General features: G+C 40.6%; 1 protein-coding gene across 2 annotated transcripts in view; it reads left to right on the top strand.

Annotated features, from left to right (window-relative positions):
• The window catches only part of CAPZB (capping actin protein of muscle Z-line subunit beta), a 110037-nt gene that overhangs the window by 45818 nt on the left and 42682 nt on the right, over nt 1-21537 (top strand). For both annotated transcript variants that reach the window (XM_037881171.2, XM_037881170.1), the window contains exon 3: nt 13534-13655. In XM_037881171.2, the coding sequence (XP_037737099.1) occupies nt 13534-13655 (122 nt within the window). The remainder of the gene's footprint in view (nt 1-13533; nt 13656-21537) is intronic.

Below are 21537 nucleotides of genomic sequence, written 5' to 3'. Positions count from 1 at the left end.
GAGTATGAGTCGTTCTCAAATTCATATTACAGCAGAAGAGTGAGGAGTTTTAATTTTGGGTAGGACTTGTATAAACTAGGAAAGCAAATAAAAAGATACTAATTATGATACAAAAGAAAAATGCAGAAAAAGGAACAAGCAGTTACACTAAAATATTTTTTCATGAGCATTAAGTTAGACTTGCCAACAGTATGTATCAAAAAGTGTAGAATATCAATCAGCGACTTAATTGGATGTCTCTGGTCTAAAGATTTGGAAACGGATGTAATTTCCACTCTCTCCCATATCTTCATCCCAGGAAAGCTGTTTTTTAAAAAAAAGAAAAAAAAAAAAAGTCTCTTTTAAAAGAGAAGCTGTGGTGCTTCCTGGAGATAACCCAGGGTTGTAAGGCATCTCACTACCATCAGCCCTGAGTGAGATGAAGCCTTGTCTGGGCCTACTGTGGATCAGTTCCCTAAATCCACCAGCCTTTAGCAACACAAGCACTGCCTTCCAGGCCTCTGCAGGCCCTGTTCTTTCTTTTCAGGTAATTGGTTTTTTTGTTTTGTTTTGTTTTGTTTTGTTTTTTTTAAAAAAGCAACTTTTATTGGAGGTGAAGGAGGAAGCTCTGGTCCGTCAGTCAACTCCCAGCTGCTGAGTGGAAGGGAGTGGATCCGTACACTATAAATACAGCAGTAGGTGCAGGGAGCAGGTCTGGCCAGGGTGCAGCTCAATTGCTTCCCCACTGGAGCCCAGACACGGAGTGAGAGGGATGGATTTGTATTTCAGCTCACAAAGCACACTCCAACCCCCGAGCACTCCAAGTGTCCCCTTGCGGTGTCCCGCCCTTGTTTCACTGGATGTTCACAGAATTCTGATGCGCTACTCCCAAAGGAATAGTACATGCTAGTTTACCGGTTACACCTCAGGATTACTACTCGGCTCAACACACAGCATGTAAAGAAATGTCTTGTTTTTACCATAAACATATCTAACAGATTTGAGAAGAAGCAGGTAGAACTAATGGAAACAAATGGTTATATGCAAAATAAAATCATAACATGCTTTCTAGACCTTAAACTTAAGTAACAAGACATTTCCCTATTTCATGAAGGTTAGCTCTCCAAAAATTTCTCTCCCAGTGTCAAACAGCCAAACTGGCTTAGATCCTCCATTCATAAGACAAGCCAGGTGGCAGCTTGTCCTATTGGTGAAGGATGCAGAGTCTGTCCCTGTCCCTACAGTTAGAGTTTTTTTTTTTTTTTAACTTTATTCTCTTCACTTACAAACAGTACCCTCTTGTTTTTTCTTCCAGTAAATTTCCCTCCTTGAAGACTTCACAGTCCCTTCATTAGCATCCAGCTCAGACTGTAACTAGGCATTCATTCTGAAATATACAACTCAGTCTATATGTAGCAAGACCGGTAGGCAACCATCTCCTGGCTGAAATAAACATGTTTATCACCTTCTGGTCACTATCCCTAACCCAGACCGTAAGGACATAAGTGTCAGTATATAAATGATTCCTTATGTATTACGCATACATATACTTCATGATTCTGATGGTCAGTGTGACACAAGCTTTCAGTAGAGAACTCACGTGATGCCTGTTGGTGAACTAGTATGGAGAGACCAGACCCAGTGGATCCCTATAAGCCTTGTGCACCCCTGTGGTCTGTGCTAATTAGCACCCAGACGGCCCAGGTCATAGAAGCCCAGTACATTAAATCATTCTTCTTTTTATGTATAAAAAGTCCCTAACTGATCCATAAAAACATAACCATTAAATTTGCAAGTTCGGATATTTGGAAGATCACACCGATGTTGATATGGAACCAGCTTGATGATGCAGCTAAAAAAGTGCACTCAGACAGATGAAGCACATCATCGCTGCTTGTGCTTTTGATGCTTTTTTTTTTAGTGGTATAAAAAAACATAAATCACCTATAGAGGACTCCTGTTTCCTAGGCTGCACGGGTTGCAAAGAACATGAGGCCATAGGTGAAGCCTTTTGAGACTCATTTTAGAAGCTTGGAGTCCTGAAGACTAGATAACATGAAACATAATTCAGACAAGCGAGTGAATAGATGGTTACCTGACTGTCTGGAGAGGCAGAATGTTAAACATTCTGAGACACCTGATGAACCCTTTGAAAAACAGAACTGCATTGCTGACCGAGTGGATTCAAAAGTGAGATCTCTAATGTGCTCCTTCAGAAACTGTTGGCTAGTATGATAAGCAGTGGGCAGTCAACAGCTAGATGTTTAAGTATTTGCTGAGGTTCTAAACTGAGTGTGTTTGCCTAAAATAAGGGGCTCAGGCACACTGAATAAAATTCTCAGTGACAGCCAGTTTTCCTTTCAAGTGGCTGTAAATGGAAACTCATCTAGTTAGGAAAGATTACCTTGATGGTAATTCAATACCTGATTTAATATATGTAAATGGTTAAAGGGACACATCTTAAATTATATTGTAACTTTTTGTTTGCTAATAATCTTAGATTTAAGTTGTCATTTTAATCTAATTTTCTTCATTCCATTTTCTGTTCTCTGTATTAAGCTTGGATAAAAATTAAATCACTTTCTCTTAGTACTGCAGTGCTTGGGTTGCAAATACTTGAAGGAATATTTATTTATTTATTTATTTTTAAATAACCTTCTGTGGAACTTTAAAGAAATCCATACCTTTTATTTGTTGGACTTTTATAAAAATCTCAATTTTTGATCAAAAATTTAGTTCCCTTTTTGAAAACTGGAATAGCTGGGGAATAGATACATCGCTATAATGCACTTCATATTAGTATTCAGAGTAGCAGCCATGTTAGTCTGTATTCGCAAAAAGAAAAGGAGTACTTGTGGCACCTTAGAGACTAACCAATTTATTTGAGCATAAGCTTTCGATGCATCCGATGAAGTGAGCTGTAGCTCACGAAAGCTTATGCTCAAATAAATTGGTTAGTCTCTAAGGTGCCACAAGTACTCCTTTTCTTTTTTCATATTAGTGTGCTTCTCTAAATTATAGTTGTTTTTGTTACTGGTGACATCTGCTGGATTCGTCACACAAGTAGTTAAGACTTCCTGGGATTCATAGATTCTGAGGTCAGAAGGGATACACCATTGTGGTGATCTAGTCTGACCTCCTGTCTACAGTAGGCCATAGAACTTCCCTGAAATAATTTCTAGAGCATAACTTTTTAGAAAAACATCCAATCTTGATTTAAAAATGGTCAGCAATGGAGAATCGACCATGATCGTTGGCAAGATGTTCCAAGTAATTACGCTCACTGTTAAAAATTCACGCCTTATTTTTGCTCCTAATTTGTCTACCTTCAACTGCCAGCCATTGGATAGATAGTGTTACACCTTTGTCTGCTATATTGAAGAGCCCATTATTAAATATTTGTTTCCCATGAAGATACTTATAGCTTGTAATGGTCACCCCTTACCCTTGTCTTTGTCAGACTCAAGCTAAATACACAGAGTTCCTTATCACTATAAGGCATGCTTTTAAATCCTTCTTAGGGCCCTACCAAATTCCCCGTCATGAAAAACACATCACAGACCGTGAAATCTGTTCTTTTTGTGTGCTTTTACCCTATGCTATACAGATTTCACAGGGGAAGAACAGCATTTCTCAAATTAGGGGTCCTGACCCAAAATATAGAGGTAAAATAACGTCTACTTTTACTTGAGGTTCCCTTATTTGTTCATCCAAGGCACTGCATTAGCCCTTTTGGCCTTGGCAAGTGAATAGATGGTTACCTGAATATCTGGAGAGGGCGGAATGTTAAACATTCTGTGACACCTGATGAGCCCTTTGAAAAACAGAACTGCATTGCTGATGGCAGAGTGAATTCAAAAGTGAGATCTCACTTCCAGTGCCTCAGCCTCTCATTGGAAGCTCTTGTTCAGCTGATCATCCACCATGACCCCCAAAACTTGGTGTCACTTGCTTCCCAGGATAGTCTCCCATTGTATCTATATGGCCTACATATTTTCTTCCTGTATATGTATATTTACTTTTAGCTACATTAAAACACATTGTTTGCTTGTGCCCTGCTTACTAAGTGACCCAGGTTACTATACCAGTGGTCTGTCTTCATCCTTATTTACTCCTCACCCAGTTTTTGTGTCCTCTGCGAACTTTCGGTGACTTTTTTTTCCCCTGCTCATTAACAGAAATTTTAAATAGCATAGGGCAAGAGTAGATTCCTGTGGGATTGTAGCAGAAACACTCATTCAGTGATTCCCTGCTTACAGGTACATTTTGGAACCTATCAGTTAGCTGGCTTTTAATGCATTTAACGTTTGCTATGTTAATTTTATCTTTCTAGTTTTTAATCAAAATGCCATGTGGCACCAAGTCAAATGCCTTACAGAAGACTACATTAGATCAATACTATTGCCCTTATCAACCACATTTGTAATATAATAAAAATCAAGCTGTTACACTGTGATTGCTCATCGGATGTGTAACTGGTATAAAGGCCTTCACCTGTAGGCTATTAGTCAAAATCTAGGGCCGGTTGGGGCCTGCCAGATGGCAACTTTCAGCTATTCAGTGGGTTACATGGAATGAGGTGGTGCTTCAACAACTATCACTATGTTGCCAGTCACAGGAAAAAGGCCAAGGATTTTATGGGTATGAAGAGTAACCTACCATAACGCGTTAAATGTGGTCCCTAGAGATTAGAATTGAGGTCTATTTTCAGTGCTCTGCAAATAACCTAAGTGTCACACTGCCTATGATGTACCTTTTATGCACTGAGCAACTTTTAATCAGGTCTGCAGAGTTGTCAGACTAGCACCTTTCTGTGGTAGTAAATTCATTTTTATATATATAGCAGTTTTAAATTTAACATAGACCCTTCCAACCCACCTCATATGTATAAAGGTGGGCTGTTGCAAATATAATTTACATCTGAGTCTTGAGCCTCAAAGTCCATTTGAGTCTCACTTAATAAACAAAGCTTGTGTCGAATTTGTGAGCATGGACATATGATGGATCAAGTTAAGGTTGAGCAGCATATGTGGATTTGGGGGAGTGACTTTAGTGGTGGTTTGTAAGCACAATATGAGTGGAGCCAGGCTTCCTTTTTAAGTTTCCGCAACATCCGTTAAGCTATGTCTGTGTTCTGCTGGAACAGGAAATTCTAAGGCTGCAGAATGACTCAGTAGAATTATAATGAAATTTTATTAGATGCTGGCCCAAAATGGAAGGAATGCAGTCTGAACTGGGTGGCATGCCAAAATGATCACTGTTATGAAAGTGCTGGCTAAGTGTTGGCTGTTTTTTGCATTCAAGTGGTTTTCTGATTGACGTTGACAATCTTTTTTTCACTTCCATACAGTGACATAAGTCTTATAAGAATTCAAATAAAAATAACAGCCTTAAAGACTTAAATGTAATTAAAATGTTTTGTTTTTAAATTTGGGGATGTTTGCTTTTTATTTAAAAAGCTGCATGCATCTTACGTCTCTGCAGACACCTGTATGTTGTAGAGTCTAATTCAAAGGGCAGACAGGTCCAAGTCCATAGTCTACTGTTTTTCTGAAACTCGGTCAAGCTGGAGCTATTAGTACTTTAATGAGCCTTCCTTTCCAGCTCTCGTCCTTGGGCAAAATTCATCGGACCTTTAACGTCACCAAATTTTGTACATACTTTCCAAAATGAGGTTACTGGAGGGCTGGTGCACATTGTAATTTGGTCTTTAAGTATGGACAGGCATGCTATTTATATGCAAATTAACATCGCATAGCATTAGGATTACTGTTGTAAACACTGAAGTCTGTAAAGACAAAATTAAGGCCCTAGTAGCGACCTAGCCCCACCGAGATTGCAAACTTAATATTTCCAATGAATATCTGTGTTGCTGAATACATCCTTAGTACACAAGGGGGAGAATTCTACTGTCATGCACATCCAACTCCACTAGAAATTGCCTGGGTATATCACAGGACAAACTTGGGGCCTATATATATATATATATATATATATATATATATATATATATATATATATATATATATAATATGTCGGAGTTTAACTCTTGTATTCCATCAATACACAAGCGTGCTCGCTCGCTCTCCTTTTGTTTTTGTTTTTAAAGTTAGATCGTATCTAGATATAAAATATGCTCTTGACCTTTTAATTCTTGATTATGCAGGTGATTCTGTTGGTCAAGCAGTGTATCAGGAAGGAACAATTAGTAGGCTGACTGGCTGCTATAGAAGGTATACAATTTCAGCCTGGACACAGGTGATCACTTGTACTGCTGATATGAAAATGGTTAACTTAATTAAAACTTTGTCCAAATACCTGGCTCACTAACTCAATGAAGAATACTGTTACACAGAAGACAATAGAATCCTTGTTCAATCAACATGCACTATAATGTGGTGGTCTCATTTTCATTCAGTTTCTTTCCTTTATACTACTCATTCATTGTATATCTACCACTTCATTCCATGGTACATGCTTGTGAATAGCCATGCCATTTAAGCCCCATTTGAACAACTGAATTTGGGCCCTGGAGACTTGCCTTTCTGTGGGTTTTTTAAATTTACTTTGGGGGTGGTCTCATGCACCAACGTGTGAAGGGGCAGTCATACCTATTTGAATGCCTATCTGCAGAAGTGAAGATACCTTGGGAGCCTCAAACAGTGCAGAGGAAGCCAAACTTAAATTTTAATTGTGATCATTGGGCCCAGGGTAGGACGATAGGATTACATACTCAACTCAGTCCTTGGCAGAACTTCTTTGGTTATAAATGGGGAAGTTTGCAAAAGATAAAGGGTACAGTATGACCTGTATGTAGAAACTAAATTTAGTTATTTCATACTTTGTCTCCCTTCAGCCTCACTAATTGTGGAAAATAAGATCACCTTTTGGAATCAGCCACTATTTTTGCCTTTTGATTCTCTGCCTTTCCCCTTTCTCTTGGTGTTTACCTCTTCCTTGTGAGCGTCCCACTTTCTTCTCCATCTCCTTCCTTGTAACAATACCAATTCCCTCCATGTGTGTTTTGATCCCACCTACTTTCCCCGTCCGTCTGCTGAAATGATACTTAGTATAATCGGGTTTTCCAGTTAATAACCCAGTAAAATGAATAGAGGGTATAGGTAAGGGGGTTCTCATAGCACAGAACCAATGATTCAGGTTGTTTGTAAATTCCTGATGACAGACTGGTTAACCTTCCAGTGCAAGTTGTTTCTTTGCAATCATGAGGCTTGGAAACTTTCTATTTAACTGAAAACTTATTCCACGCAATCTGAATATGCACTGTCATATAAGTGCATGGGGCGGGCTGGGCTGGGTATTTGACAGTCTTAAAGTGGGAGCGGAGGAGGAAGAGATTTAATGAAAGGTGCTTTTTTTGGTATAAAATACTAACCCAAAGATTAAATTATTGCTGTATTTATTTAGTGTCTGTCCTTAGTGTGTTACATTTAGCATCTTATATTGTTAAAGGTACTGCTAGTCTGAACTCCGCAGAAGACTCATGCCTATTGGAATACTCCATTCCTAGTACACGTGTTGCTGAAGCATTTAAAGCTACAAATAACTTGTACAGACAGCTTTGAAACACCACTTTCACAATATAAGCAGCTCCACAACATGGAATGTGAAGGCCAATGTGTTAAGGATGCCTGGAACCCTCTCTGAGAAAAGTAGCGTAGCAGTTGTTACATAGTTGATGTAATAAATACTTTAAAACGCCCCGTTGGGTGTCTGGGCCACACTTAAGAGTCTTGTTAATTGAACAAGAATAATACATTGCCCTTGTATAACCCCTTCAGCGAGGTATCTCAGATCTTTTATAAACATCACTGTATTTTAAATCTCAACTTCCTTCTGGAGTAGAAAAGTGTCATTTTATTCCTAGGGAAACTGAGGCATAAATTTCCCTGCCTAAGTCACTTTGGAAGTCTGTGCCAGAAAAAGGGACAGAATCCAGTAAATGCATCATTGCAATTGATTACCCATTACAGCTTGCAGAATAACTCCTGCCACAATACATCTAAGGAAGATGAAAAGATTGCAATTCTTATCAACACTTAAGCTATTGTGATTATCTGTAGATGACATACGCTTGGGTCAGACAATGCAACCTCACAGAAGTCCAGAAATGGTTTGATTTCAACCAGAAAGATGGGAAATGCTGACTAAAAATTGAGCCTGCCTGTCTAGTAGTCCAGTTGTGCAGGTAGTATTGCAAATAATCTCCAAGTGTGGATGACTCTGCCCATGTAGCTCTTAAGGGAAATACTATCCTTAACACTTGACTACTGAATTTTTCTGCCTTTTTCAGGATTTAAATTAGCTTCTTAATACTGCTTTTAAGACTTTTGTGAGATGTGAATTTATTATAAACTTTTTTTAATCCCCCTCAAAGGGCTTTAGGCACTAAAGTAAACCTCACAACATGATTGTGAGGTCATCATTATCCTATTTGACAGGTGGGTAAACTGAGGGACTTAAAGGAATGCCATCTTTAATCAAAAAGAACAGGAGTACTTGTGGCACCTTAGAGACTAACCAATTTATTTGAGCAAAAGTTTTCGTGAGCTACAGCTCACTTCATCGGATGCATGCAGTGGTGAGCTGTAGCTCACGAAAGCTTATGCTCAAATAAATTGGTTAGTCTCTAAGGTGCCACAAGTACTCCTTTTCTTTTTGCAGATACAGACTAACACGGCTGCTACTCTGAAACCCATCTTTAATCAGTTTCTTTGGAGTTAAGTCGTTGATTGTCCTGCAATTGTCCCTGAAAGCGCTGCGTTGTATTTTTTTGTTTTTTTTTAAATAGTTAATAGTTGCCATAGTATCTGAGCGCCAACTGGGTGCTTTAGGTGATATGACTAATATCTGTCATGTGGCGGTTTCTTCTTTCGTCTTCTCTTTGAAGGGAGAAGGGTGTACAGCGGAGCATCTTGTTTTGGTGGGGGTTTTATTTGTATACTAATTGCTATGTATCTATTAGAGAAAGCAATGTCAAAGGAATGCACCTTGGACCTCATAGTGAAGGTGGTGTGGTTTGTGATGGCCCATAATTTCTGGGGAAGTTCTTTTCCCTTCTCGGTCTGGTCCCAGAGAAAGTTCTGTCTCCTGTACAGATGAGCTCTAGATGCTTATTGTGGAGTAGTGGTCACCAACCCATTGATTGCGATCAACTGGTCGATCCTGGGGACTCTCCTGGTCGATCGCAATCTCCGGGGGTGTAGCGTGGCTGCTGCTAAGGCAGGCTCCTTGCCTGCTGTGGCCCCACACTGCTCCCGGAAGCGGCCAGCACGCCCCTAGGGAAGGGGTCTCTGCGTGCTGCTCCTGCCTGCAAGCCCTATCCCTGCAGCTCCCATTGGGAATGGGGAACTGTGGCCAAAGGGAGCTTTGGGGGCAGTGCCTGCAGAGAGGGGCAGCGCGCAGAGCCACATGCCCCCCACACGCCTCCCAGGGGCCGCAGAGTTGGTTGGCCTCTTCCCAGAGTGGCGTAGGGCTGGGGCAGGCAGGAAGCCTGCCTTAGCCTTGCTGTGCCACTGACCGGGAGCCGCCCACGGTAAGTGCCGCCCAGTAGGAGGCTGCACCCCAAGTCCCTGCCCACAGCCTCCTCCCAGAGCCAGCACCCAATGGGCAAGTGACCGCAGTAAGTGCTGCCCGGTGGGAGGCTGCACTCCAAGCCCCCTCCTGCACCCTGAATTGCCTCCTGCACCCCAAGCCCCTGCCTTGAGCCCCCTCCCAGAGCCAGCACCCCATACCCCTCCTGCATCCCAAGCCCCAGCCCGGAGCCCCTTCCTGCTCCCCACCAGCCTCGCACAGCTTGCAGCTGTCACCCCCTTCTGCACCCCTGCCCCAGGCTCAGCCTGGAGCCGCCTCCTACACTGCGAACCCCTTGGCCCCAGCCCAGAGCCCGCACTCCCTCACAAACCCCAGCCCCTTGCCCCAGCCTGGTGAAAGTGCTGGGGGGAAGAGAGCAGGGGATGGAGTGGGCAGGGCCTTGGGGAAGAGGTGGGGTAGATCCTTGGTTGCCCTCACATTTAAAAAGTGATCTTGAGCTTAAAAAGGTTGGGGACCACTATTGTAGAGCGTTCCGTTGAGCCAGAGGAGAAAAGTTTTTGACCATTGTATTGATCCCAGAGCTCTAGGCAGCCTTTTCGTTAAGGTTGTGCCCTTATGTGGATACAGTCTCACTGCTGTGTTTGTGTTCTTGTTTTCTGGCAGAGGTAAGCCAGGTTGCCTAAACCATCTCATGAATACAGCGAAATTGCAGTCACATCTTCTCTTATGCTGAATTTGCAAGGGGAATCCAGGTGGCTACGTAGCAACTTTTTTGCAGTGGAATTGACTCAATCTGCTGTGTCCTTTTTAAAACAAAGTTCAGTTTTGCCTGATGAAGAATAGTAAAGAGACCTCTGCTGGTCTTCTACTACACTTGCATTGTAGGGCTTTTTCCAAACAAAAGTGATAGGAACAGAAGTGGATTGGAATTGGAGTCTGGGAAGAACGCCACTCTTTTCCCAATCATGTTTTCATCGCTATTACTCATCTAAATGGGCAACAAAATGAACAGCGTGTTTCTAGATTCTCATCTCTCGGGGATGGGCACTTGGCCATAAAGCAGATCAGAAGATGGAATGTATTCAGCTGGCCAGTTTTAGGAGGTAGAGGGAGTATAGTTCCTGAAGACAAAGGCATTTTGGATCGTATTGTACATGTGTCTGAAATTGCTGCGTATTTCGCTGAAGAGTTCATCTCGAGTTGCTCTCTGCCTGAATAACGATTGTAAAACTAATAGCTAATGGAAAAGAGGAGGAAGAAACAAAGTAGAACCAGATGGGCGTATGTACACAAATACATCATTTCACGTAGTTTGTGGTATGACACTTCTGATTTGTATCTCCTTTGTATGATCAACTCAGAGTACTGGATTTGTCCAGTTTTGGAAAAAGGAAAGTTTCTTCTAGAAAACGCTCACTACTTTTTTACTCCTGTGTTTAAACACACGCTCTTTAACTTGCAATTTTGAGCCCCTTGTCCCCTAGAAGTAGCTGAGTCTCCTAGCTTGAACCTTTGTATATCCCATATCGCAGGACTTGACCAAGGCACATGACTGCTGGGATTAAATACTCTGCCCGCTTATGCGGGGAGGTGATATAGTCCCATTGAGAGCATGGCAATTTCATAACCTCTAGGTAATTTGTACATGGTGCCCAGTAGAGCTTGTTGGATTTACTTCGTCCCCTGAATTTCTACAGGAAATTCATTTAAAAAGAAAAATTGAATCCATTTTGTGTTTAACTTGGCAAGCTACATAGATAAATCACCTAACTAAGGCCCCTACACCAAGCGGGCTTACAGCCGATCTTCTGTATCCTACAGTAGCGAGCAGCTGCCGACACTCAGATCTAAAATTTAAGGAAATATCCTATAAGCCATTTAAATTCATTGGGAAACATTCTCTAATATAATGCTGCTATTTGAACCCTTGACTCAAATATCAAAAGCTAATAGGCAATAATGTAGCTAAATAGCTCCCACAACTTCCATACGTTAGCTATGTCAAACCACAGATCCTTCGCAGTAGGAAAACAGGTGTTTGCTACAGCTGGGATTTTCAAAGCAGCCAGGTTCCCAACTCCCTTGGGTTCCTTTAGAAATCCCAGCCTACTTCTTTTAGGTGCATCTTTCAAAACTTTTTGAATCCTATGGGTAGCAGTTTGAAAGACACTTAGGTCAGCTAACTTTTAATGAAGTTTGAGCTAACTGTAAAATTCTAATACCTCTACAAATGGAAAAGCCAAGATGATATCACATTATACGGGCAATATAGCATGATACTGCTAGAGCAAGTCATTCTTCTATTACTTTATTTAATTGCACTGCTGTTCCGTTATTCTTAAGGGCATGGAAAGCCTGTCCTCTCACAACAGGAATGTCATTATTTTCCTGTCGGTGCAGCAGCAGCGATGATACTTCCATTTACAATTTCGTTTTCTTTAGATATCAACATAAGGTATTTTAAGACTTGCTGATATCTTCCCTTCTAATGATTATAATAGAGTACTATCGGAGCATACTAAAACGTTGCAATCTTGGTTTAAAACCACTTCATGAATTTAATGTAGGTGCACCTAACTCCCCTCTCCACATATTTATATATGTTTTTATATGACAGTCAAGACAGGTCTGATTTTTAACCTGTATAATCTCCTGTTACTAATGTGCCTGTCAGCTTTTTTTTTTTTTTTTTAAAGCCATTTGTTTGATCAATGTTTTAAATTTATCCTGTCTGGGATACTATCAGAAGATTACATGTAATTATCAGTTTACATAGTGATTTCATGCCAGCATGAAATTGCATATTTATATTTTAGCATTAATGTTCATTTAAGTGTATACATAAGGGAGAAGAAACAATAGCAGAATCTTAAAACAAACACGCACCTCAGATCTCTCCAAACAACCAAAATCTTGTCTATTTTAATTATGTGTGTGACACCAAACAGTATTTACATCTAAATGTTATCCTTTTGTCTGTCTCTTTAAATTCTAGAACTCCCTTTTTTCCCTCCTGGTGAAATGCAAGATACACCAGTTGTGTTTAATAGTGGCTCTAGGAAGTGTTTTGATAGTTAGCCACCAGACTGAATATGGCACACTCTAGTGTGACAAATAGCTATTCTAAACTGTGTACCGGGGAGATGGAGTTGGTGTACTGAGGAAACTACTCGAGTGGGCAGATGCTATTCTAAATTTGGAAAAGCCTGCAGCAGAGGGAAGGTTGATATTGCTGGTGTGGCTCATGTCAGCTTTTGTGCTAGAGACCAGGGGAAAGAACTTGCTCGCTTACTTGTGCTGAGGCTTACACCAGCTTTGTGCTGCAAAATGTCATTACATCTTCCCTGCAGTATGTCAAAAATTCTTTGCCATGTTCTATTTAGATGTTGATTTGTTCATTTCTCCAGATAAAGCACAGGGTGGCAGCTGGGATTATGGATCCATTTAAAAGCTACCTGTGTAGCAGATATATTTTTTTATTAGCCAGCATACTAATGTTTGGCAGGCTGCCTGGAAAATATGCTAAACTCAACCCAGAGCAGGAGCCTCTGAAAAATAAGTCTTAGTGCATGGACAGCTTATTCTCTTAGCAGCTCTCTGGTTTCCACTCCATTATAAATATTTACCTTTATTCATCAGTTCTCAACAATCTCTTCACTGGTCTTTGTTGGCAAGAAACTAACACTGAGAATGTATGTATTTAAATTTAGTAGACCGTACTAGTGGCTGGATAATGAAGTCTGAAATTATTTGGGGGGGGAGGCAGAAGAGGGAGAAATAGGGTAGAAAAAATCATAAGTGCAACTTCTTGTGGGCAAATTCAGAATAAATAGATTTTAGAAAACAATTTAGGCTTTTTTTTTTTTTAAACAGTGTGGAGGTGGGATATTAAGTGGTAAAGTTTAAAAGTTTGTCCACAAATCACACAACTTGTATTTAGTAGAGAAACCGACCCCTTTTTTAATCTTAATGTTTGCCCACCTCATCTTCTTTTATTATTAGGTCCCAAGCCTCTGTGAAGATCTCCTGTCTTCTGTTGACCAGCCGTTGAAGATTGCTCGAGATAAAGTGGTGGGAAAGGACTATCTATTGTGTGACTACAACAGAGATGGAGACTCGTATAGGTGAGCTCATATCCCAGGAATGCAGCTGATCTCACGGAAGGATCGCAGTGCAAATCATTACTAAAAGACAGCATCACTTTCCCTTCTTCCTCTTGTTTTTGAGCAAAGCTGAGCGGAGATTGACCTCAACTTGCTAATGAAGAGCTTGATTCTGCCACCTTTGTTAGACAATACCTTACTATATAAGTAGTCCCAGTAGAACCAGTGGAACCATGTAAGGTGTTGTCCAACATGAGTAAGAGTGTCAGAATCAATCCCTAACATCTCCTGCCTCTTTACTCAGCACTAGAAGACCACTGAGTTAATCTTCCAAGAACCTGGCAATATTGCCATTAGTCTGATATCTTTTGGGGGGGAGTGGGAGAGCCACTACATACTGAGTGGTAGGAATGAGACCCATTTTAGCACAGATGATGCACTAGGTTGGTTGCTTCTGAGTCACTGGAATCTATACTGTGGCCTTAGTTGATTCACTGAAGTTCGTGGGGCTGGTCACATGTTCAAGAATCTTGCTGAATTGGGATGGATGCGAAGGGGATTCCTCTGGGCTCTGTACCTTTTTTATCATCCAGTTCTGTTTTAGAGGATTAACACCAGAGCTGGCCATCTAAGGGGACACTACTTATGCTGTCTGTAGGTGATACCTTGTGGTCTCCAGGATGGAAAGTCTCTGGAGTAGAGGACAGTGGGAGAAATTGATGATGGCACTCAAAACAAAATCGTCTATTCTTACAGCTCTAGGTGAGCCTCCATACTAGAAAGGAAACTTTGACTGGCATTTTCAAAGGGGACAAATGTGATTTGGGCACCTAACATTAATAGCTCACTTTGAAAATCCCACCCTAAGTTTTTAGTAGAGGAATACTGCTAAAAATATCTATTCCCCATAACTAATGTGCATTGTGGACTAACTACTTAGATATTCTGTAGTATGCAGAGGAGGGATTTGTGCAGAATGATTGTGCAGAAAACTCTCTTGTTTAGGAGGGTTTGTGATTATGACTTATACCCAGATCTGTGTACCCATACTGATCCAGGTTCTCCCCTCATTCATTTTGGGTTTTATTTTAATCTTTTTACAATTGTTCTTTAAATTTTGGTTTTAATGCTTTCAGATGAAGATCCTCTGCTCTAAATTTCAACCAGGAGTAAATGGTGCCAGCAGTACAAACCGGTGACTGGAGGGTCACAATGGAAATATTTGCAGAGCCTTAAATTGAAATTGTTTCCTTTTATCCAATACCTACTTCCTTCTAATGGTTGTAATAATAGTGGCATAGTCCCAAAGATTTTATTAAGAGACTCAACCTGTGCTCCAGAAAGTTTTGTGAATGTTAAATTGCCTACTGTTTACTCCTCTCTTACATGGGAGTACTAAACTACTACGTAATGGCCATAATTAATCTTTCTGTCGCAGGTTAGCAAAACAAAGCCCTTTTACCTCTGACACTGAGTATGTATATATTCTGGGTTGTGATGAGAAAGGGTTCCATTCCAAGGTTCTGGCTTCCATTGTTACTTTAAAGTAACAGCTCACATTCTTTAGTGGTGACAACTGAAAATGTTTTGCAGTAGTTCAGGCATGCCTTGCTTAAAAAGTAACACGAAGAGGTGGCTTCCACTTACTTGCTTAGAATGGTCCAAGAATTCCATTCCAAGATGAACTTTCAGAAAACAGCCTTTTTGGGGGGAGGGGAGGGGGGCGGGGATTGACCTTTCCCAAGAATGGACAGTGTATCTAGTGGTAGTAAGAGACTTGGAATCACAGGTTTTCTTCCAGTTTTGAGATTGACCTACTTTGAACAAATTAATTTTTGTGTCTGTTTATCCATTTATGTGGAATTATAATCAGAGCCATCCCTGGGGTACAGCGAATCGGGTCGACTGCTCCGGGCCCTGCTCTTTGGGGGGCCCGGCCAGCCAGTGTGATTGGCCAGTGCGGTTGGTCCCGGAAGTGATGGGTGGGTCCTGAAAGTGATGGATTTGTTACTTCTACCCTGGCCCCCCCCTACGGAGGGCCCTGATTATAATACTAGGTCTTTCATAAGCACTTCAAGATCCACGTAAAGATGTGACATATATACAAAGTATTATCCTAACTACAGATGATGGACGTGGAGAATATATTGAGGCCCTTTTATTTTGGGGGTTGAGGGATGGAAGGGGGGTTGGGAAATTGCAGATTGGATGCAAAGTTGTGTAAGTAGCCTTGTCTGAATTGCAGAGGTTGCATAAATTGTAGTGAATTCTTTAGATGTTCTGTGTGACAGGAAGCCAAGAAAGAAAGAACCTTCTAAGGTGAAGTGTTCATTGGAGTTCCATGAGATATTGCTCCAACAGAGATGATATGCTCAGGCCAACAAAGAGGGTCTGGAAACTTTTGAAAAACTCCAGGATGTTAATTGGTTTCTGTATCCAAGTTGGTCAGTACCCAAAGTATGTTTGCATTTCCTTTGCCCAACAGGTACCCTAAGGAAGTTGGCTGAGGTCAGTATGGGCAGGGGGAGAACTAAAAGCCATGAGAGGAGGTTAGAGAAGCATTTCATTTCTGGATTGCTGACTGGAAGTGGTTACGTTCTGATGTTTGGCCTAAGTAAAGCAAGCTTGTAGTCTCTCCTCACTTCCAGAAGGAGACATTCCTATCCGTTCAGGGCAACTGCACCTGTATTCCCCCTTTGTGGTTCACCAAGGACACCCACGGTAGACTCACAGATCCTCAACTGTCTACTCTCTTGGCAGAGCCCTGTATGTGTCTTCCTCCTGACCAGAGCTTTTCCAGACTGTGTTTTATTCCCAGTAACTCAGGCTACCCAAACAGGCCAGTATCTGCACTTTGCTTTCTCTTAGAAGGCTATAAAACAACATGATTGCCAGTCATCATAAGTTACCATATAACCATAAACAAGCATGTTTCTTCTTAAGGTAAAGGCATTACAGAGAAATCCTATAAAAACAATAAGTTTCTATACACATGCCAAAAACTTACAAGAGGTCATCAGTCAGTCTTATGGGGCCTCAGTAGACCAGAGTCCGTCCAACCCTTCCCAGGAAGGATTGCTCATGCCCCCGCACTCATCCTTGGACAGAAGGTTCTGTCCATTTGCTGGATCAGAAAGAAGGCCCTGAGTCAGTTTAAACTTCAGGTATTTATCCAAAAGTCCTTTCTTTGTCTGTTGGTCTCTGGAGAATCCAGTTTGAACTAATATATGTGAGCCAATGGTGGTATATCTGTGGAGGTGTTAAAACCTAAGTGAATTTGCTTCATCACCTCCCACTGTTCTTTGCATCTGGAGGAGCTGTGGTCAACTTCCCCATGGAATTACATGCAATCTCTGGCCCACAGTGGTGTATAAAAATAGTACAGTAAAATCTCCCAAAGATGTTGCAGGAAATTGCTATATCTGTCATATGCCACACTGGCATCTTCTCTGGCAGCCTCAAAATAAAAGGGGATTAGATCATGGAGACTGCACTTCCCTATTCCCTCCAAGAGGTCCTTCCTCATCAGAGTTGATGCATGTTGGCAGGGCATATGGAAAGCTGGCAATGCTTCTTGTGCTGCATCTGTGCCATGGGTAGAGAACTTCAGTCTTCAAGATGCAGCCAAGCATCTTTCACTATCCCTAAAATTAAATGGGCACTGTTCACTTGAAAATGACACTTGTGTGACAATATTGTACCTGCTCCAATTACTTGAAAGACCTGAGATTTTGGTAACTGAAAGGCACTAGAGAAAAACATTTTTCTCCCCGTTATTTTGTGTGTGTTTAATTTGTGCATTTGGCAGTCCTTTCTACAAGGTCAGCTTCATTTTTTTTTCTCTGTATAATTACTCAGATTATCTCCCTTGCTGAAAAGATCCCTTTATAAATAACTAAAGTGGAGTAGAAAAAGAATTACAATTTTTCTAAATGGATTTTTAGAAAAAACTTGAGACTTTAAAAAGTAATTTTAACTAATTGATATTCCATGTGAATAAAATTTTAATTAAATATGGAGAGGGAAATTAAAGTATCTTCTCCTTTTGGTGGTGATAGGGTTAGTGATTGGCTTTTTGTTTTGCTTATCCTATTGTGCTTCTGCTCTGGTAGCAGCTGCAGATTCGTATAGGCTTGTAGGCACTGATTTGCATTCTCCTGCAATGACAAAGCTGTCTGGGGGATATCAACTGGCAGTGGAATCCAGAGCGTGAAGGCAGAGCTTTTTTGATATAAAACTTCAAGGTCTCTGACTTTCTCCGCACACTTCCATCCTAAGTATGTTTGATCGTTTGCTTAAATGGAATCCTTATGGGGAGGCTGGTGCCAACAGCACAGTTTGAAACCTGTTAGCTGAAACAAAAAGCATTCTCTCTCAAGGAAATTAGAAGCCTGATTTTTGAAATCTAAGTGCTTTTGTCCATCTGTCTTTCTTCAAATAGTCTCCATTTAAGCTTTTAAATGTGTTCTGAGTGCTCTTCCACCAAAAACATTTTGGGTAGGGTTATGAATTTTTTTAGATAAAATTACTGCTGGCTCCAGCTGTAATAGGTTGAAAATGCCACGATCTACTAGCCAGAAAAAATGTAAGTTATAGGCTTCTCTTAAAAATTCCATTCCTGCAGTCTGCAAAAGAGATCTAATACTTGCAATTAAATCATACCCACCTGAAGGAAAATTGGAACACTTGCACAGAGATTACCTGCTTCAGAGGCAAAATGAAGAGAATGTTGAAAGGCAGAAAATTAATTTTGTCCTGTCTTTTTAAATTTAAATGAAGCAGAGATACATGCTGCTTTTTCTTGCTCATATTTATTTGTGAAGTGTGTAAGTCCTAGGATATTTTTTGTGTAGTCATTTTATTTTTTTCATCTGGGAAGGTGAGTGAAACAAATAACTACCACTGCTACTTAGTGATGGTTACTGTTTTGCAAGGGGCTCTGGTCACACACACATCCTCATTGGGCTGTGTGGCACAGGGGTCTGAAAAGGTGAAGCCTCTTTTGAAGAGTGGGGCCTTAATATCTATGAAGAATAAACAGAATATTTAGGAATCGGGAAGGAAGGGTTAATGGCCATGAAATAGCTAATCCATTATGTACAAGATTTCATGTTACAGGCTAACATCTGGAGAAAGAAGGCACAATTGATCTATAATAGATTGGGGTGCTTCTCCGTTCTAGGGCTTTATGTTATGATCCAGTGTAAAGGTGAATGCAGGACAGTCCTCGTTCTGTGGAATGTGTTGGTCCGGTTTAGTCCTTAAGGCTGAGAGTCTAAGTGAACAAAGTTACATAGAAATTCCAGGTGCCAAAAACTGGTTTTGCATCACAGATCTACAAATGTAGGATAAACACTTTTGCTGTCAGTGAAAATGTTATCGGTTTCACACCCACTAGTATCTTTGGTGTTACCCAACAAACAGCTGGGATGAAATGCATTGGGGAGTTTGCCATTCCTACAAAACAATCTTCAGCCTTTTCCCAGAAATGTGGAATACAATGGGCTATTCTGACCCAGTGATGCTAGGTGAGTTACAATTTGGACAGTTAGTTCTGATCAGATTTTGTTCGCAGGGAAATAGTCTATGGGCAAATTAATACTGCAGCATAGGAATCTATTGAATATAGACCTTTTGGATGATAGCAAGTCAGCCTCTAATATTTCTGTGCTGGTGCCTTTTCTTCCTGTTTGTTCCTATTTTTACAGTCTCTCTCTTGTCCATAAGCTTATGTAACATTTGGAAATAAAATGCTTTAGGACTTCTTGTTTGTTGGCACTGCTTCTGTTTCTTGGATGAGATGAAAGCGCAGGCACTGGCCTTAGTCAAATTTTTAATTAGGAGTGTAGATAAAATTGTGTCTTATATATTGAAGGGGATAAAGAAGTTGAAACATCCATTCAGAGTTACAATTCCTTTATGGGCAAAGGTTTTGGAAACATTTTCTTTTATTGGATGACATTGAACAAATCCTGTAGTAGGCGTGGGAGTAAACAATTCTTTAAATTTAGGAGCTTTCTGACCCTCAGCTCTGCAAGAGAAGAGTTAAGTTCAGATTATTTTTAGCAATATTGGGTAACTCGTGTTTTAGGCAGGTTAAATAACTCTAACTGGAGGAATTGTATCTTGTTCAATCATTTGCCATGCTAATGCTTGTAGGTAGAACCGAAGTGTTACTATTCCCATATCACAACATAATTAGGTTCAAAGGGAGCAGGTAACAAAAGCCCACCTGTAAGTATGAAAAAGGTGACCTTAAAAGAGAGTTAGATGTTTGGGAGGATGGAGAGAAACATGGAAAATTACTAACGGATCATAGGAGCAGCAAGAGGGGAATCAGTGGGGGAATCTGCTCAACATCGTAGATATCTATGCTCAAGTGCCGGGTGTATGGGGAATAAGCAGAACTGGAAGTATTAGTACATAATATCATGACTTAATTGGCATGGTAGAGACTTGGTGGGTTAAGTCTCATGGCTGGAATATTGGTATAAAGGAGCATAGCTTGTTCAGGAAGGACAGGCAGGGTAAAAGGGGAGGAGGTGTTTTTACCTCAAAAATATACATTTGTTCTGAGTTTGAGAAGGAGATGGGAGGCAGACAAGTTGAGTCTCTAAGTAAGGATAACGGGGGTAAGAAATAGGGATGATATCTATAGTAGACTGCTACCATCACCACCAAATCGGAAGTAGAGTTGGATGAGGCATTTCTAGAATAAATAACAGAAATATCCAAAACACAGGACCTGGTAGTAATGGGGGACTTTACTTCACTTTTTTTCTAACAGCTGTCTGGCTAGTTAATAATATGTCAAAACATAAAATTTCCAATAAGTTCTTGGAATGTAGTAGGGACAACTTTTTTGGAATAGGTAACCAGGGGGACAGCCATTTTAGACTTGACTCTGACCAACAGGAAGGGCCTGGGAAGTAATTGTCCCACCCTACTCAGTATGGGTGAGGCCTCAACTGGAGTACTGTGTCCAGTTCTGACCACCAAACTTTAAGAAAAATGTAGACAAATTGGAGAGAATCCAGGGGAGAGCAACAAAATGATAAAAGGTTTAGAAAACCTGACCTATAAGGAAAGATTTAAAAAACTAGGCATGTTTAGTCTTGAGAAAAGACTACTGAGCAGGGGGATCTCATAAGTCTTTAAGTATGTTAAGGGCTGTTATAGAGGATGGTGATCAGATGTTCTCCATGTCCAATGAAGATAGGGCAAGAAACAGTGAGCTTAATCTGCAGCAAGGGAGATCTTAGATTAAGGAAAGTCTTTCTAACTTTAAGGGTAGTTAAACTCTGGAATAGGCTTCCAAGGGAGAGTGTGGATGGACGTTGTCAGTGGGTGTTTTAAAAAACAGGTTGGACAAACACTTGCCAAGGATGTTTTAGGTTTACTTGGTTCTGACGCGCCACAGAGTGCTAGACTTGATGGCTTCTCAAGGTCCCTTCCAGCCCTAAATTTCTATGATTCTATGCTGCATAGCTTCTATTTGGACGAGCAAGACTCCTTACTTCCTTGGATAATTATAACTTAGTAAGGTTAATCCTACGTTGTTTCTTTCACCACAAAAATTGTTTGATAACTTGATCCAGGAATTTTTATAATGGGGAAGGTTTGTAAGTAGCAGTCTTGCTGATAAGTTCATTTTAACTAAATGAACACTGCCCCATAATGAAGGCTGGAGACGCTGGTTGTTTATCAGGTCAGTCTGAATTTTGTTGAGTAGTGGTGGAGTGTTTAAAGATATTGTTTAGATTTACTGATATTACCCCTCGACATAAAAACTCTATAGGTGCCCGTCATAACTGAAAATATTTTATTAGTGTCTGTTTTTGTAAGGGTGCAGTTTTCAGTTAATTTTAAGACCACCCAGCTTCCCAAAAGAAAGGAGTTAGAT

This window comes from Chelonia mydas, chromosome 18 (genome assembly GCF_015237465.2).
Source record: "Chelonia mydas isolate rCheMyd1 chromosome 18, rCheMyd1.pri.v2, whole genome shotgun sequence".
NCBI classification, from domain to species: domain Eukaryota; kingdom Metazoa; phylum Chordata; order Testudines; family Cheloniidae; genus Chelonia; species Chelonia mydas.
This window is presented reverse-complemented; position numbering and strand designations above follow the sequence as displayed.